The sequence below is a fragment of the Perca fluviatilis genome, chromosome 23 (assembly GCF_010015445.1).
Source record: "Perca fluviatilis chromosome 23, GENO_Pfluv_1.0, whole genome shotgun sequence".
NCBI classification, from domain to species: domain Eukaryota; kingdom Metazoa; phylum Chordata; class Actinopteri; order Perciformes; family Percidae; genus Perca; species Perca fluviatilis.
This window is the reverse complement of record NC_053134.1, coordinates 22,956,275-22,975,267: the sequence shown is the minus strand read 5'-3', so window position 1 is coordinate 22,975,267 and position 18,993 is coordinate 22,956,275. Positions and strand designations below refer to the sequence as shown.

At 40.8% G+C, this 18,993-nt stretch overlaps 1 protein-coding gene and 1 pseudogene across 1 annotated transcript; one reads left to right on the top strand and one right to left on the bottom strand.

Moving 5' to 3' along the window:
- Window positions 1-5,787, top strand: part of LOC120553036 — a 43,240-nt pseudogene extending 37,453 nt beyond the window's left edge.
- A 2,515-nt stretch (window positions 5,788-8,302) lies between these two features.
- LOC120553035 lies at window positions 8,303-18,564 on the bottom strand. Its single transcript, XM_039791092.1, has 9 exons — window positions 18,550-18,564; window positions 17,745-17,964; window positions 17,487-17,642; window positions 15,863-16,053; window positions 13,926-14,074; window positions 13,547-13,804; window positions 13,155-13,308; window positions 10,905-11,037; window positions 8,303-9,044 (listed from the first exon to the last, which is right to left on the bottom strand). The coding sequence occupies exons 1-6, from the start codon at window positions 18,562-18,564 to the stop codon at window positions 13,579-13,581; spliced, it is 957 nt and encodes a 318-aa protein (XP_039647026.1). The 3' UTR covers window positions 8,303-9,044; window positions 10,905-11,037; window positions 13,155-13,308; window positions 13,547-13,578.
- Between the last annotated feature and the right edge of the window lie 429 nt (window positions 18,565-18,993).

Genomic DNA, 18,993 nt, shown 5'->3' with positions numbered 1-18,993 from the left:
TAATAAAGTTTGGTTATAAGGATTACACATCTGACCAGATAAAGAAAAAAACGATCGGCAGTTTGCAAGGTCTGCAGTACAAAAATTTCCGATGTCGAATTTCATCGGACACTTCAAATCGGGAGAGATTTGGGTTCCAGTCCCCATATTCAGCTGAACCACTATTTGGACATTTGTGATGGACAGAACTCCCTTCAGTTTTTGGCCATGAATAAGCACACCCTCCCCTCTTTGTTCAAGGTGGCAGTAAGAGCGAATAAAACTAGGCACACACACACACACAACACAAACTGCTCTCTCTCTCTCTCTCTCTCTCTCTCATAAACACACACACACACATGCAGACATAAGTATGTGAATAAAGCTAGGCACACATACAACACACTCTCCACTCTCACACACACGCACATTCACCCACCAATATTAATAACTTTTCACTCACTCTTTCTCAAACACGCACACATTCACTCACAAATACACTGACAAATATCAACATATACTTTCCATTCCATGTGATGAGCAAAGGTGGTGGGATTCAGCTCCTCCTAAAGAATATGTTTTGTTCTTTAAGAGAAGGAAAGGTTAAAGGATGTGTTTCTGTCTCATAAAAGTGAGGCATGTTTGAAGAATATTATTTGACTTAGGAACCATTATACTTGAATTGTTTGAAGGAATTTCATGATTTGATGTCATGTTTGAGGCATATTGAACAATGTTGATTTATTGTTGGCCTAATATCAGTTTTAGGCTGTGCTTTTTTATTTGTGTTAATTTAAACTCTTCAGATGTATGTGGACGCAATGTCTTTTGCGTAAAAAATGCAAATAAAACTCCAGCAGTTCATAACCACTGTCTTTAGCTTGTTTAAAAATGGAACCTTTGGTATGACTTGACTTGTTACTTGCTTGACCAAAGCTATGACTTGACTTGCTTGATTGTCACAAAAAATGACTTGGACTTGCTTGAGACTTGAAGATTAAGACTTGAGACTTGCTTGTGACTTGCCCATGTGTGACTTACTCCCATCTCTGGTAAATTAGTGAGCCACTGGTAAAGCTCATCTGCTCACCCTGACAGTCACACACCTCCAAAAATATGAACTGAGCTCAACACACTTACCTGAGACTCTCCACCTGACTGTCCCTGGTCTCCCTGTTCCTCAGTTCTTTCTGTCTCCTTTGCCTGTGACACAGTGACATTAGTATTTCCATAAGCACCCATTCTTATAAAGATGTTACCAAATTGTCTTGATATGAGGACTTATTATACGTATACTTGGCGTTTTGGTGTAGGCCTACTGAAAAAGGATCTTATGTCTGTTTTTTTTTCTCTTGTCATTTTATCTGGGCAGCAACAACACAAATCTTTAACGTCAGATGTCTAAATATGAGTTAGGTTCATAGGTTCACCACGCGGTCATATTATAATTATAAAATGATATTGCGTCCTCCACATAAATATTAGGTTTCGTCTGGGACAGAGGATATATATTTAACTGATAAGCCACTTAACTTCATTAATTACTCAGCATCATTTCTATTTCAGAAAAGAAAAACTTCATCCGATGTTTAATGTGAATAAAATAGCCTTGAACCGCCTACTTACTACATTCCTGTCACTACCGATCTGACTGTGAGTCGAGTGCAGATCCTCCTAACGTACAGCCACTATGGGCGTTTCTCAATCTGTGTTCTTCTATAGACCTTTCAAACAACTTCCGGGTTTTTGACCGGAAATATGTAATCGTCGTGGTAAACTGTCTTTTCGGAGTTAAACTCCACAAGCACACACACACACACACACACACACAGACACCAACCATTATAATTTGAATTTCTAATTTCCATCTCCCTGGGCATATACAGTGCACTACAGTGATATAGAAATGATATTTCCACATAACACTAATAGGAACACATAGGACACACCAGTGCATATGCCTATTTATTTTTTTATTTAAACTGACTTAAATTATACACTAATAATAGTAGGGATCGCGTTCCACTCTTTTGAATAAGTAAGGGGTGTTTGAGCTAAACCATAAACAATAAAATTAAAGCTCAATTAGTTTTATTTTTCAACATTATTGCAATAGTTGTAGCATTATGAGGTTTTCTTGTCCGGAGATTGTTTTAATACAAAGTGGTTATATTCTTGTGGTTTTTATTTCTAGCTGGTATTTTGGAGCCCTGCAGGTAGCCTCTGTGCTGGGAGGGTTGAGCAATAACAGGAAGAAGGCATCGTCTCAAACTGTTAACAGTGTTTTCTGTGCTTGTGAACTTGCGAGTTCATTCTTCCAAGAACAACCAGCAAGAATGTTCTCCCCAAGAATACAAGTCTGTTCTTTGCATTCTTGAGATTGAGAAACACCCTATATCTATGATGTACAGCATGCAGTGGACCAAACCACTGTGAGGCAAGGGAGGGGGAACTCAAAATGTTTCTAAACTTAAAAAGCATTTTTTGGAGTTTGTATTGTTTTACTACTTACACAGATATTTTAAGTATACATCATTATGTTATTTACAATACACAGCACTGTTTTAATGATATTTCTAGGGGGGGGGACAATCCTTAGATGATTTACGCCCTTGTCTGTATTTGTGAGAAGTGGTGCTGTCCTGAGTTGAAAGATAGCCTACTTTAAGGCTTTGTTATCCAGTTAATATGTGCGTGTGTGTGTGTGTGTGTGTGTGTGTGTGTGTGTATGTGTGTTTGTGTCGGCCGTTGTCCATTTCCTAAGGTTCTGAAATGCAAACATTTTTTGACTACTTTGTCTTTTAAAGGGTGTGCACTGAGCACCCATGGAGAAAAAAATAAATCCTCTGAAGACTGACTGCTCTAATATACATATTATGATTTATATACAAGACTGTCTCATTCAGGCCTCCTGTTTCCGCTTTGTTGCGTGCCGCTGAAAAAAAAAGAGCCGTGCGCGACCTCGGCTCGCGCGCCATAAATCGGACGTGCCGGCCGAATATTACATAATTTTGACCTCACGATGTCGCGCCACCTTGGATGCATCTACTGTAAAAAAAACTCTTATATATGTAAATGTAAAAAACCCTTGAATGAGTTCGCCGACAACCGGATGCCAGGACTCTCAGAGTGACTGCAAGTCTCTCTTGTAAACTTACTGGGTTAAGATGAGTTCTTTTATGGTGAATGAAAGGCTTAATCCGACGAAGTAGGTCATCGAATCAAATCGAAGCATTGACGGCAATGCTGCTGCCAGTTCTGCATGGATGTATTAGCGGGACAGAAATGTGGCGGAAGATGAAGAATATTATTATAATTATTAATAAGTATGACAAATAATAGTCATTGTGCCGATTGCTGCCATTGCAGCACATCTGCACAATAACTTATTTACAAATTTAAAACAGATTTTTTACCGATTCACGATGCATCGTTACATTCCTGGTAAACACATGCACTGAGAGCTGTCCACTTGTGATCAGATTACTCAGGACAGATCTTAACATCAGGTCCAAACAGGCCCACATTTAGATGCACACTACTTATTTGCCACTTGGGGGCAGAACAACAAGCTATTGACATATCACCTTATGAACAAAGTTAATATGACTAAAGTGTTATCACACAGTGCCTTATTTACATCCAGTATACATTTATCAACATTAGCATTCATTTGGATGTGTATTAATGTGTTACAGTAATTTATAGCAGTGGTTTGTTCTCCACCATCTCCAGGGGGGAATGACTTTCTACTGTAGCTTTTAAATGTTATGCTGTTCACTAGCTAGTTATTAACTTTGTTTGTCTACTGATTAGTAATAGGTAGTGCACAATTGGAGCTGATGAAGAAAACAGATGCCTGCTGCATCTTATAAAATATGTCGATGAAAGCAATAAGACTAACCAAAATAGTAAAGCTGCTGGGGTCACAAAATGCAGTGCAAGATGTTTGTCCTCCTTTCTTGTAGTTCTGCTGATGATGTGGTTTGTGTAAGATATACTGTATAATGTATGCTTTTCTTCAGTGGTGTCAACTTGAAAGTGTACATACAGGCTTCAGGACCTGCCAATGTCACCGTGTTGCCAAAAAAGGAAGGTAAATCATAATTGTTACTACTTTAACTACCAATTTATGTTAATACTGAATGTGCTACAGACAATGAAATTAAAACAGACAAAGAAAATAACTTTTGTAAAGAACTTAACACTTTTAAAAAATAAAAGTATGGACATCTTTTTCCAAATCTGGCTGAGACATAAGTCCTTTAACCCTTGATATAAGAGGATATTAGCCTGAATTAGTAATTTATGAAGTCTTAATCTGTTTTTGAAATCCTAGTCGAAGGTTTTTAACATTGCAGATTGAAGCTGAGCGCTGACTTTTCCTTGTTTCTCTTTGGTCCACCAGCCTAAATAACCCCATCCCTATCCTTTATCTTCCTCTCAGGTCAACCAGAGATGGAGAGCAGCACTGTCAAGGTTGCACCCTCTGGCTATTACTACCAGGGTGTTTGGCAAGCACTAAGTGGCACCAAAGTTCGCCAATTCAACATATCTGCTATCAGTCAGTGTCTGAAAGGCAAGGTGGTCCACATGCATGGGGACTCCACCGTCAGGCAGTTTTTTGAATTCCTCGATGCGACACTACCAGGTAGCTGATCCACAGAGATTTATGGCAACAGTTTGATTTTGTTGACACTGCAGCTAAATCTGTTCCTTCTGTAATACTTTTAGGTCTTAGGGTGTTTGACCTGCACGGTGTGGCCAACACCGGACCTTTCATAGCCTTGGACTATCCAAACAACATCTTGATGAAATTCCGCTTCCACGCTCCTCCTATCCATAGTATGCATAGTATCTCAACCCGGAGTTGTTTTTTTTTTTTGGCCAAGAATTTTGTTGAATATACGGGGGCACCAACATTGTTGTAGTTTTTGATCTCTGGGCTCACTTTGGCACTTACCCGATGCAGATCTACATCCGGCGCGGCAGGAGCATCCGCAGCGCCGGTGCGTGCGGCTGGTGGGCCAGGCCGGGCTGGTCGTCATCCGGACCGGGGCCCCCAGAGAGTTGACACTTTATTATGGGCTAATTAACAGCGACTGGCAGTCGCTGCAGTGTTATAAGGTGCTCAGAACCATGTTCAAAGGACTCAACGTTCATCTGATCGATGCCTGGGAGATGGTCCTTGCCCACCACCTGCCACACAACATCCATCCACCACGTCCCATTATTGAGAATATGATTAACGTTCTCTTGTCCTACACGTGTCCTCAAATGGGCAGCTAGATATGTGTGTGTTGGGGAGAGAAGTGGAGATTCAAGCACACGCTGAGTTTACATCTTATCTTTTGTTGCAATTTTCTTTATTTTGTATAAAACCTGGGAAATAAAAGTTAAATCCAACGGGAATAATCATATTAAGTGGGGAGTATTTTTCTTTAAAGTATGTATATATAATGCTTGTTTGAAGTTGAACTTAATGTTGGGTATACTTACTTTTAATTACATTGTGTGTTTTTTGTAATGTAACCGACGGCTGCAGTAGCTTTAGGGGCAGGCTTACAAAAATAATGAGTGTAGTTTAAGTTGGCTTTGGTTTCATATCTACTTCAGTGATTTACATTAGTTCAGTTCATGTTTGCACAGAGAATGACTGACAAGCAACGGTGTTGTTTCTAGGTGACTCGCAACACAGACAATGTAAATTTATGTCCAAAACGTTACTTATCATCGCGATTATTTTAAGGTCCCATGACATGGTGCTCTTTGGATGCTTTTATATAGACCTTAGTGGTCCCCTAATACTGTATCTGAAGTCTCTTTTATATAGACCTTAGTGGTCCCCTAATACTGTATCTGAAGTCTCTTTTATATAGACCTTAGTGGTCCCCTAATACTGTATCTGAAGTCTCTTTTATACAGACCTTAGTGGTCCCCTAATACTGTATCTGAAGTCCTTATTGTCGCTCCGGATACTACAGCCTCCAAAGTTATTAATCTTCTGGGGTCCCTTTCTTCAGTGGTACAGTCCAATCTTAGAAACCTTGGTGTTATATTTGATCAGAATATGTTTCTTGAACAACATGTCAGGTCTCTGTCCCGTACATGTTTCTTCCAACTGAGAAACATTGCTAAACTCAGGACCATGGTATCACAAGGGGAACTTGAGATGATCATTCATGGTTTTGTTTCATCACGACTTGATTACTGTAACTCTATTTTCACCTGTCTTAGCAAGTCATCCCAGGAACGTCTGCAACTAGTGCAAAATTCTGCTGCTAGGCTGTTGACCAGGTCTAACAGAATGTCACACATCACTCCTGTGTTATCCATGTTACATTGGCTTCCAATAAAGTTCAGGATCCAATTTAAGGTTCTAGTTCTGACATATAAAGCATTGCATGGTCAGGCGCCTGTTTATATCTCTGACCTGCTCCAGCCATACATCACTACCAGGTCACTCAGGTCCACTAACCAGGGACTACTGATGGTCCCTCGCACTCGTTTAAAGACTAAAGGTGACCGTTCTTTCGAAGTGGTAGCTCCGACCTTGTGGACCGCTCTTCCTGTTAACTTACGTTCTGCAATCTCGGTTGACACTTTTAGAAAGCATTTGAAAACATACTTGTTCCAAATGGCTTTTGTCTCATGTTTGTAATTTTGGGTTTTTTTGAACCCTCACTCAAACTGCATTTATTGTTGCTTGTTTATTTTCTGTTTTGGATTTTAATGTTTTTTAATCAAATGTCTTTTGTGTGAAGCACTTTGTGACTGTCTGTGAAAGGTGCTATATAAAATAAATTACTTACTTACTTACTAATTACTTTTATATAGGCCTTAGTGGTCCCCTAATACTGTATCTGAAGTCTCTTTTATATAGACCTTAGTGGTCCCCTAATACTGTATTTTAAGTCTCTTTCCCAAAATTCAGCCTTGGTGCAGAATTACAACCACTACAGCCAGTCCCACAATGAGCTTTCTATAGGACGTGCCATTTCTGTGTCTGTAGCTATTGAAGAGGAGAGAAAGGGGGGGGTTGGGGGCAAGGTGGAGGGTGCGGGTGTGGCCTTGACCAACTGCCATTTTGCTCGTTTGAAAGCCATGATGTCTCTCTCTCTCTCATGGGTGGGCCAAATTCTCTGGGCGGGCAAAGCAGAGAAAGGGGAGGGAACCTTGCTCCTTATGACCTCATAAGGAGAAGATTCCAGATCAGCCCATCTGAGCTTTCATTTTCTCAAAGGCAGAGCAGGATACCCAGGGCTCGGTTTACACCTATCACCATTTCTAGCCACAGGGGGACCATAGGCAGGCTGGGAGAACACAAATTAATGTTAAAAAACCTCAAAGTGAAATGTTCATGCCATGGGACCTTTAAGTAGGTTTATGGAAATTCTTGACCTTTCCTCATGGGTATGTGGTGTATACCTGCGTATCACGTACACTACACACACACTGACTTAAAGGGTCACCATTATATAGTATTTTCAGGATAATACTTGTAGTTTGTGTTTCTACTAGAACAAGTTTACATGCTTAAAAAAAGCCCCCCTCCTGAAAAAGCCCAGTCTGCTCTGATTGGCCGGAGTGTTTTCTGGAATGTGCGCTCAGCAGCCTCAGCCGTTGTTTCACTAGTTGAAGCTGGAGCTACTGCAAAGGAGTATATAGGATGACTTTGTACTGGGAAAAATTCACCAATAAAATAAGAAAGGTGTAAACATTTTCTTGAGTACATCTGATTTATTAAAAAAAATGCAAACCAATCTCCCCTGTGATACCATTTTGCCTTTTAGCCCAGCTTTAATGGATCTATATCCCAGTGAAGCTTTTAACAAAGAATCTTTTATAGGTGTCCTGACCTCAGAGAAGTCTCCCTTTTCTGCAGCCTGAAATGGATTCTGGGTGATGTAGTTCTGACACGGGGGTTGCTGCTGTTCATCACACAGAGCCTCCTATTTGATGAGACAAGTCACGTCACACTCAAAATCTCACTCCCTGGCTAAACACCTCCTGGTATTTCAATGCAAGAGAAAGAAAGAAACAAGAACATGTGTTGATTTCTCCTTCATCAAAATCAAATATGTGCATTTATGAAAATGTATGTATGTATGTATGTATGTATGTATGTATGTATGTCCATATTCAAATTGGTAGACACAAAAATATACCAATATATTATGAAATGTATATTTGGCATATATCTCAATTATTTTTTATAGTGTTTCCATGCATAGATATGAAGTCAGTTGCAAATACAGTATATGTGGAATAAAAATGGACCCAGTTGGTCTTATATACCTCTGAGTTGAATCGAGAACAAATACACTTTTAAAACTCTTTAATAAACACAAGGATTTACAAAGGGTTAAGGGTTAACAAATTACCAGCAGACAGGTAGTTGTTCAGCCTATATGGGGCAGTGCAACAAGCTGTAAACACAAGATTGACCTTATAAAGTTCATAATTGTGTTGCCTAGGAAGGTGAAGGCATGTCCCACCCTACACTACCTCTGATTGGATTACCCTGGTATCCTTACCCTAACAAATCTCACTCCTCGTGGCTAAACCTAGCCAATCCAGCCAACCAAGGCAACGAGTACTAGCCAATCAGAGGCAGGGTAGGGCGGGTCATACCTTCGCCATCCCAGGAAACGCACACTTGCTTACCTGGCTACACAGCAATTCAGGTGAACGGGCTAGCAGCAGGTCGGTTTAGGCTGACTGAAGACCAAGTGTAGGTGTGCTACAATGGCCTATAATCCATTCATAGTCCTGCTATACTGAGCCTGAGAAGTCATCCTGCTACGTCCACTTTGAAAGTGATTTTATATGAAACATTTTCATAAGATAGGTTTCATTTCTGTCATGTCTGTCTTGTTATTTACAGTTAACTGTCTCCATGATCATCATTACACACTCACAAATGGTGTTCCAAACACTTTATTGCAGCCGTAGTTGCTCATAGTAAGTCATGATTGCTTTGGTTGCACTCACTGAGAGTACGGTTACTCCCAGAAAGCCTATTAATCCGGCCACAATGGGGATCATGGTCATATGCTCTGGCCCTGCAAAGAAACGGACACGGCTCATTTCATTAACTCTGTATTCTGAGTGCACATACAGTACAGGCCAAAAGTTCGGACACACCTTCTCATTCAATGAGTTTTCTTTATTTTCATGACTATTTACATTGTAGATTCTCACTGAAGGCATCAAAACTATGAATGAACATATGGAATTATGTACTTAACAAAAAAAGTGTGAAATAACTGAAAACATGTCTTAGTAGCCACCCTTTGCTTTTTTTGATAGCGCTGCAAACCCTTGGTGTTCTCTCAATGAGCTTCATGAGGTAGTCACCTGAAATGGTTTTCACTTCACAGGTGTGCCTTGTCAGGGTTAATTAGTGGAATTTTTTTCCTTATTAATGACGTTGGAACCATCAGTTTTGTTGTGCAGAAGTCAGGTTGATACACAGCCGACAGCCCTATTGGACAAATGTTAGAATTCATATTATGGCAAGAACCAATCAGCTAAGTAAAGAGAAACGAGTGGCCATCATTACTTTAACCAATGAAGGTCCGGCAGTCCGGAAAATAAAAAAAACTTTGAATGTATCCCCAAGTGCAGTCGCAAAAACCATCAAGCGCTACAACGAAACTGGCTCACATGAGGACCGCCCCCGGAAAGGAAGACCAAGAGTCACCTCTGCTGCTCAGGATAAGTTTGTCCGAGTCACCAGCCTCAGAAATGGCAAGTTAACAGCAGCTCAGATTAGAGACCAGATGAATGCCACAAAGAGTTCTAGCAGCAGACACTTCTCTAGAACAACTGTTAAGAGGAGACTGCGCAAATCAGGCCTTCATGGTCAAGTAGCTGCTAGGAAACCACTGCTAAGGAGAGGCAACAAGCAGAAGAGATTTGTTTGGGCCAAGAAACACAAGGAATGGACATTAGACCAGTGGAAATCTGTGCTTTGGTCTGATGAGTCCAAATTTGAGATCTTTGGTTCCAACCGCCGTGTCTTTGTGCGACGCAGAAAAGGTGAACAGATGGATTCTACATTCCTGGTTCCCACCGTGGAGCATGGAGGAGGAGGTGTGATGGTGTGGGGTGCTTTGCTGGTAACACTGTTGGGCATTTATTCAAAATTGAAGGCATACTGAACCAGCATGGCTACCACAGCATCCTGCAGCGACATGCCATCCCATCCGCTTTGCGTTTATTTGGACCATAATTTATTTATCAACATGACAATGACCCCAAACACACCTCCAGGCTGTGTAAGGGCTATTTGACCAAGAAGGAGAGTGATGGAGTGCTGCGCCAGATGACCTGGCCTCCACAGTCACCGGACTTGAACCCAATTGAGACGGTTTGGGGTGAGCTGGACCGCAGAGTGAAGGCAAAAGGGCCAACAAGTGCTAAGCATCTCTGGGAACTCCTTAAAGACTAATAATAAAGAGAATGCCAAGAGTGTGCAAAGCAGTAATCAGAGCAAAGGGTGGCTACTTTGAAGAAACTCAAATATAAGACACGTTTTCAGTTATTTCACACTTCTTTGTACTCAGTACATAATTCCACATGTTCATTCATAGTTTTGATGCCTTCAGTGAGAATCTACAATGTAAATAGTCATGAAAATAAAAGGAAACTCATTGAATGAGAAGGTGTATCCAAACTTTTGGCCTGTACTGTATCCACCTCACACTGAGTTACGATAACCAAAAACACAAATCCAAACACAACTGTACGTTAGTTCAATTATTTTGACTTAGTGAAAATAATCAAATCTTAAGAAATATATAGCTAAAAATGCAGTGAAGGCTAGTGATACAGTCCATTTGTATTCTGATACTTTAAAACATGATGAGCACTGGACATGTAACATTGTGTACAAGTTCTGGACTGAAACATGAACTCACAGTAAGACGCTGGGACAGCTGACGTCCCCCTCCTGTTGACCACCAGAGGTCCAGCAGACACTACAGCAGCTTGGGCCCCCTCTCCGTCCATCTGACTCCCTGACTGCTTGGTGCGCTGCTGGCTGCTGCAATTCTATTGCAACATCAGGCTCAGTTGGGGACTTTCACTCCTTTACATTCATATGTACGATTTACTTACAGATTTAGATTTTTTTGCATGCTACTGCTACCCAACAGTGGCCTACAGTACATGAAATGGTGAAATAGCTCCCCCTTGACCAACTACAACAGTAAAATATTGTGTTTTGTTATAAATAAGCGGTTAAAAGTAAGAAGTTAATTTGCCTCAAGTCTTAATGAGTTCTCTATTTATGTTTTAGCTGGTAAATGCTACGTCGCGTGGGCCGTAGTTAGGAAGTAAACGAACGCTACAAACTAACGGTTCAGTGATTCATGGTTGTAGTGTAGCAAGCCAACTACAGCTACATTTGCCTACATTTATGCCTAGAGTAGCATCGTTGGTATGTATTCATTCACGGTTTTTAATAATTACATAGGTTCATAGATCATTATTTTGATGTCAGTGTTATTTTGTGTTAAGTTTATATTAGAAATGTCCGTGATCGCTGGCGTTGGTGTTGTGACTAACGTTGCATCGTTGTTAGACAACTATAAGTCATAGGACAGGCTACACTCGTATGAATGAACGTAATATTGTTTACATGTAAAAATGTCTTGAAATATATAGTTAACGGTAGAAAGGAAATATGTGAATTGATGAAATTACATTCTGAACATTAGGCTATACTGTATGTTAAAATCTAGCATAGAATTGATTAGTCTGTCTTTGTACAGTTTCACACTTTCCTTGCAACGTCATTAAACCTGTGGACGTGGGAACGACTGTCTTCAGAGTCTTGATGTTAGGAGAGAGTTTAGCTGCCCATCAGTGTATAGAGCAATACCGAAGACCGAATACGTTGCTTACACAATCAATAATAATAATAATAATAATAATAATAAGTGGTATCAAGGGGCAATTTTGTTATGTAGTGTTATGCGTACTTTTACTTTAATACTTTTGCTACAAATTTTGGTAATAATGTACTTTTTTTTCAGTATTTTCAATGCAGTTACTTGTAATGAAGTACTTTTACATGGCAGTATTGCTACCTTCACCACTGATCAAAGCCTCAGAACAAGGCTTCAAATTGCAGTTAATGATTACGTGACTGGCTTTAACATGATTGGCTGCAACCTGTACCTCTGCAGGATGGGCACTGATGCCATCTGAGACTGTTTTAAGGTATGGTACATGGCAAATACTCCTGCCCAGAGTGGCGTATACGGCCTGCTACACCTCTGGAATCAGCCAAGAGATTCCACACCCAGGAAGCTTTAAAGACTCCTTAATGATATCAAGGCCAGCATCAAGACAATAGATTTTACATCTGGAAACTTTATGGGCAACATCATAGGCAGAGGAAGGTCACCAGTATTACACACTAGTGCAGTGACCAGTGGCTAGAACAGACCAGTTACTCAAAGAGCTGAAAATCTTCAATATGCAGAGAGGAGAGATAAGCTTGCGCTTACTCGCTGTCAGGTACCGAAATTTGGCACCGTTTGATTTAGCGTGAATAGGTCCACGGTAGTACCGAAGTAATTCGGTCGCTACCCAAAAAAGTACAGAGTTCGGTACCCAACCCTAGTATTGGGATAGATTGTGGCAGGATTGCTCAGGACAAAGTAACGTTACACTGTATTGTGTGAACAGTTAATTTCATTAAATATTGTTTGTGGGCATTTTCTTTAAGGGGTGCAAATGTTACACCAAAACAAGATCCTTCCTGAGACTATTTTGCAGAGCCACCGCCACTGCGTCCGGAGCTAAGCGCCGACCGAAACGATTGGGATTGGTGATTGTTATTTTTTCTACTATTCCAGAATGTATGTGTGGTGTAGCCAGACCTTACTCCACAGCGCTGTGGAGATAGAGCTGGCAAAGTGAGACTAATCTCAACTTGAAAACACTTTTATTCATTGCACTTTGAAAACTTGATGGTTTGTTATTACTTGTTGATAGTGTCTTTAGGCCGTATGTAGGCCTACAGAATGTTTCTGGTTACCCGTTAATATTATTTTGGTTGTTGTATGTACAGTACATTTCTCAAGTGTTTTCGGTTTTGTTTTTGCTGCATCTGAGTCGCCCTCCTTGGACAAAGATTTATAGAATTGGCCTTAGATTACCTTTGTACAGTCTTCATCATGTCCACATATGTTGACCAGGCAATGAATGTAGATGGGCAACCCTTTGGGCATGGTGAACATCTGAATGGAAAATCTGCTGTTCTGTGCCAGGCCGTTTACAGAGAGCCACTGGAACGTGTGGTCAAAAGCACAGCTGGAAGAAGAGAGTCCGACATTCAGTATCCTTATCCAAGGCAACTTAAGCAGTTCAAATAGGTCACACACTTTTGAGTGAAAGGAAATCTCTTCAAAATATAAGCTAAGCCCCGATAGCAGAGACAGCAGAAGGGCAGGGACATCCGGTGCAGGAAAGACGGGCCGGATGTCCGGGTTTAGGTCAGGCTAAATCCCGGCAATGTACATTGGTTGAGTCAGCCTACATTTCCACCTACCCATCCTGAAGAAGGACACCCTGGACTGTGTCCTAGTGGTCGGAGCTTTCAGTGGTCCAGCATGAGTCCACCTGCAGGAGCACGTCTGAAGCAAAGGAGTTGTTGGTCTGCAGGGCCACCTGGGAGAACAGAGTGTCCTCAGGCCCCATGGTTATGGCATCCCTGTAGCTGTCGGTGTAAGACTCATCAGCGTGCAGGGTCATGGTCAGGCCTAGCTGCAGGGAGGAGTTGAACGCCACCAGGGAGGCGGAGGAGTGCCTACAACCAAAGAAAGAACAGGTTTAGACGGTTTTTTGCCCTTCATTCGTTAACAATGCTTTTTATTTTTTTATTTTTTTTATTCAGGCAAAGAGACAAAATATGAAGACGTTTCTCTCACCACTCAACATCCACACTGACTTGAGCGTTGCGTACATAACGCCGCGGGTAGATGCACTTCCAGACGACTTTTAGATCCTGTCGGGTGATGATTTGATCTCTGATGGTCACAGTCAGAGTGTTTTGTAACTGGATGTGGGTTTTGTTCACCTGAACACACACACACACACACAGTTATGTTAACTCATACGTCACACTTCAAAGGGTAGAATAGACTGAGAAACTGAATACACTTTGGCATCTGCTTTTTTTTTTTTACAGTTTTAGGACTTCATTATTGAGATATCTTCTTATGGGATGACAAACTGCACACAACTCTGACCTAAATGTCAGCAGGATTGAGCGAGGATTGATGAGAAAAGCTACTGGCCCGATTACCACGAAACTTAGTGGAGGGTGTAGCATGGGCCAAAGATTCACGGGGCGGATACACGTTTTTTTCCCCACTTTCGTTAACATTGCGAGAGAGGGCATTTGTGCTGCATTCATGTGGTGTTGGAATAATCAGGGAGTTTCTTGGCAGAGGTCTGTGCTCTCCGAGTGTCCTTCTAGTTTGTGTACGTATTAAGAAGCCCATGAAGCCAATGATTACATCACTTTACAAAGATATTCTCATTCTTACTGGAAGAGGAATTGTTATAATAGGTCACAAATTGATGACATTACCTCCTCCATTCTGACTGTGTAGTGGCTTCTGGGATTAGAGGTTGTGAAGAAAAAAAGTGCAAGACATTTCACAGCAGGTTTAAAACAACGGATGCCACGTCCAATTTTCTCTGGATGTCTCGCTTGCTGCTGTTTTTGAAACATGTAGTTTAAGTTTCAAATGATCACTTTGAATTTAATCAGTAACTTTACCTGGTATGTAAAAATAACCTTGTTGGGTAAATAGGGCAAATCTACTGTAAGGCTTCTTAATTAGTGATGATTCAAGGATCTTCTGAATTCTCCGCAATTGAGAGCAATACACATTTTGCTGTGGCAGATATTGCATCTGTATTTATGTTCCCATTACTGCAGGTGGTCTGTTTGAGTCTAACCCTGATCTCTGAGTTCATTTACCCTGAGACAGGAACGTTTTTGGTTCCAGAACAGCTGATTTGAGTTGGTTGTCAACTCAGAGTTGGTTCACTCAGAGTTAAGCGCGTGCACCACCACTATATAAAGGCAGCATGAATGGAGCCATGATACTACGATTCACCATGGTAACAATCACAAACAAATCCTCATGCGCACAAACAGCGAGTTTGAACATGTATTTCGTTAAAAAAGCAACACAACAAAAGAGAAAAATTTGTGCATGGGATAAAATTACTGCAAGGGTAAATGCGTAAGCCCAATATAGTGTATTAATATATTTAATCAAAGGTATAATATTACTGGTGAAATGGTATTGAACCTATAATCCATTTCATTTACAGGTGCTTAATCTGTCAAAAAGTCCTAGGCCTACTAAGCCCATTCTGAGGCTGCAGCACCATCATTAACAGAATTATAATTCATAATCTTTTATTTCAAAGTGTTTACATCATTCACCTGCAATCCTGTGGAACTCCTTTTTAATGGTTCTTACTGGTTTCTAACTCTTCTAACGGCTTTACTAATATGCTCCGCATCACCAATGTTGCCATTTGCACAAAAAATAAATAATTAAAGAGTGCTGTGTCAGAGGGAGGAGACCGAGAGTTTCTTGAAGAAAACCTGCTCCCGACCAGTTGGTTCACAGACTCTGTTACCATAGTAACTGACTAAGGTTATCTCTCTTTCTGAAACAGACTGGAGTTACCCCTCTCTCTCAGGTTTAAAGTTTTTCTTCACTAAACCTGCTTTCTAAAAAGGGACCCCTGGTGGTCAGTGGTGCCCTGCATATCTCTGCACAGAAAACGGACCATCACTTAGTAATGAAATGTCTTTTCATTAGCTCGATCAGCCACTCACCCGCCTCTCAGTTCCACATTCAGAGGCTTTTCGTGAGATGCGGAAGTAGTAGAACATCTCCGTCTCATCCACAGGGCACCAGCCATCGTTCAGCCTCACGTCTAACTCTCCCCCGATGTGAGAAGTCAGGTAGGGTTTTGCTATACTACCAGTCATAAGTTTATCCAGACAGTGGCTGAAAAGTCCTTTTTCTGTTTCAAAACAAGGGTCAGAGTCAAGAAATCACACTTGCAGACTCTGATAATACAGTAGTATAGATCTTTGTCATATTTGAAAACGCAACAGCCATCGTAACTGCATGCTAAAACCAAAGTGGGCTCTCCTTAACATGGAGAGAGGGGGCTTTCCCAGTCACTTTCAGACAAAATCAAATACTTTTTTTTTTGCATCCTAACAACTAATTCAACTTCCGTTATTAGAGGTGTGAATCTTCACTGATCTCCCGATTTGATTACGATTATCATGTCAGTGATTCAATTCGATATCTCGATGCATCAAATACATTTTTACTATTAAAGCCATGTAGGATATTTAATTCATAGCTTTTCAAGCTTCCAAAACAAAACATTCTGCAGTGCTCTAATAGAAATTATTTACACATAAAACTACAGCCCTGAGCACATGGCACTTCCTGAATGTGCAAAACATAACAGAATATGTAAACAGAAAAGGTTGTGAGGCCTACATTAAATTGTAAACAGAAATAATTGATTATGGCCCGGCTGATTATCGATGCAGCATCGTCCATGTCCATGATTCGATGTATCAATTATTTGATTAATTTCAACACCTTTATCCGTTATGTATCTTGGTGGCTGAGCAAATTGTGATAGGAGTCTGAGGAGTCTGAATGCTTCAGGTGGCCTGGAACACAGCGATAATATTTCAGGGAGCAGTTTCCTGGCGACCTAGGGTTTATGGCACCAATAATGAGCCGCACCGTTCCTGGTTCACATCCAGCCAGGGACCTTTGTTACATGTTATCCCCCATCACTCTCTCAGCTCATTTTTTGTCATCTCTGTACTGTTAATATCAAAATGAAGGCATACAATGCCAAATAACAGCAATAAATACAATATTTCAGGAGAACTGTTTTCAGGGCACCCTCATAGCACACTTGTTAAATCAACAGTTGGTAGAGGAGAGGGAAATTACATATTTACAAACTTATAAAAAGTTACCTACTGCAGCTTTAATGGACAAAGCTAATTTTTTTTTAATTACCACTAAAAAGATATTAAGGCATTCAAAAGGGAAATGTATAGATATTTGCTTGATTGACAGTAGTCCCAAACAATTACAGTCGCCCTGATTTTTTTAACCTCCAAACCCACCAACATACTGTTAGCAGCAGGCTATAAACCCATACAAAATGTTATTTTGGTTAACTTGTTGGTACCCTCTACAGCCTTTACACGAGGCACATTTTCTGCAGTGTTCATAATGAAGAAGCTTTAGTATTATATTGCTGAGGTCCAATTATAATGGACGGGATATATTCTTAGTTTCACACCACTGCTTAGGATCAACCACTTCACATGAGACAGTTAAAACTGAATTTTCACCTGTTAAAAAGGCAACACGTGTTTAATAGGTAAAAACATATGTCTCCAAAAAGTTTACCATTGCAGATTGGATGTGAAGCCACAGGGGGGTCGATGACAGAGCTCACATCGTAGTAGCCATGTTGGCACAAACAGGCGTAGGAGCCCAGGGTGTTGATGCACAGAGAGTTAAGAGGACACAAAGTTTGTTTGGAGAAAGCACACAGATCAGGACCTGACAGTCAGTCAAGGGAATTAAAACACAAGATTATTAGTTTGAATTATCTGGCAGACTTTACACTTGAACAAATTGAGCTGGTCTTTCACTGTCACCTACCTTCCCAATAAATGAGCCCATCTGTAACTGTCATGTGGTCTGTATTCAGGGAGTGAATGTAGTCCAGCTGATCTTCAACAGGCAGGGGGATGTCTTCCTCAGTTTTGGATGCATCAAAAGACATGAACACAATGTATGTTTTGTGTGGCTCGCCTGCAGGTTCAATTGCAACCAGCTCAACACGGGCTCGCTGATGAAAGTCATTCAACATCTCCTGTAGCTGTGACACACACAGAGAGACAGACAGAGAAAACCTTATAACTTCTAAATATCGAGCGAGAGCGAGCGAGCGCGAGAGAGAGAGAGAGCGAGAGAGAGAGCGAGCGAGCGAGCGAGCGAGAGAGACTAATATCAGCTGTAACATGCTTACAATGCCAACATTCAAATATTTAGTAGGCATAAGGTTTTCCATGATATCTCCTAATTAGCAGGAAACAAAGTACAGCTGAGGCTAATGGGAATGTCATAAGTTTTGCAGCTATTTGATCAGAAGTATTGGAAAACCATTTTGCCCTGATAATGGAGCTGACAATCAAGTTATTACAATTCATCTTCTGGCTGACGGTACATTCTTGTACAAAATTTCATTGCGATCCATACAATTGTTGAGATATTTCAGCCTGGATCAAAGTGGTGGAAAGCAGAATTTCTTCGTGTGACTTCCACTCAATGTGTCAACAAAAAGAAACTTTGTATTGCCTAGATCTCAGATGAAATCATGCAGGCACAGCACTGTATAAAGTTAGGATGAAAACCGGATATGCAGTCTGTGATCACTGATATAAAACCGTGAATTTTCTTCCACCTTATCTTGAAACATCTTCTCTACTTTGCGCTCGGTTTCGACATGCCCTCCAGTAGATCCTCAGGCAGTGACCAGGGGCACGACCATTGTGAGACCCATGCTGGAACGATCTAACTGCACCTCTACAGAAGACACAAAACGGGAAACACATTGAGTTAGGTTCATCTTGAAAAGGTTATTATCAATAAAAACAAGTATATTATAAATAGATTCAGGCCTACGCGGGAAAAAGTTATTGTCTGGTCATTTTTGTACTCAACAAGTTTCCCTTTTTCTTTTTATTCTAGCTTTCTTGGATAGTCATGTCGGAATAACAGGCAGCCGTTTTACACGGTCACAAATGTTCAGTGGATTGTCAGATTAAACTAGTGACACTCAAACCAAAATCCCCAGCTACAGCAGTCGTGTTGGACTAAAGTGGGATTTATGGTTCCGGTGGGCTTT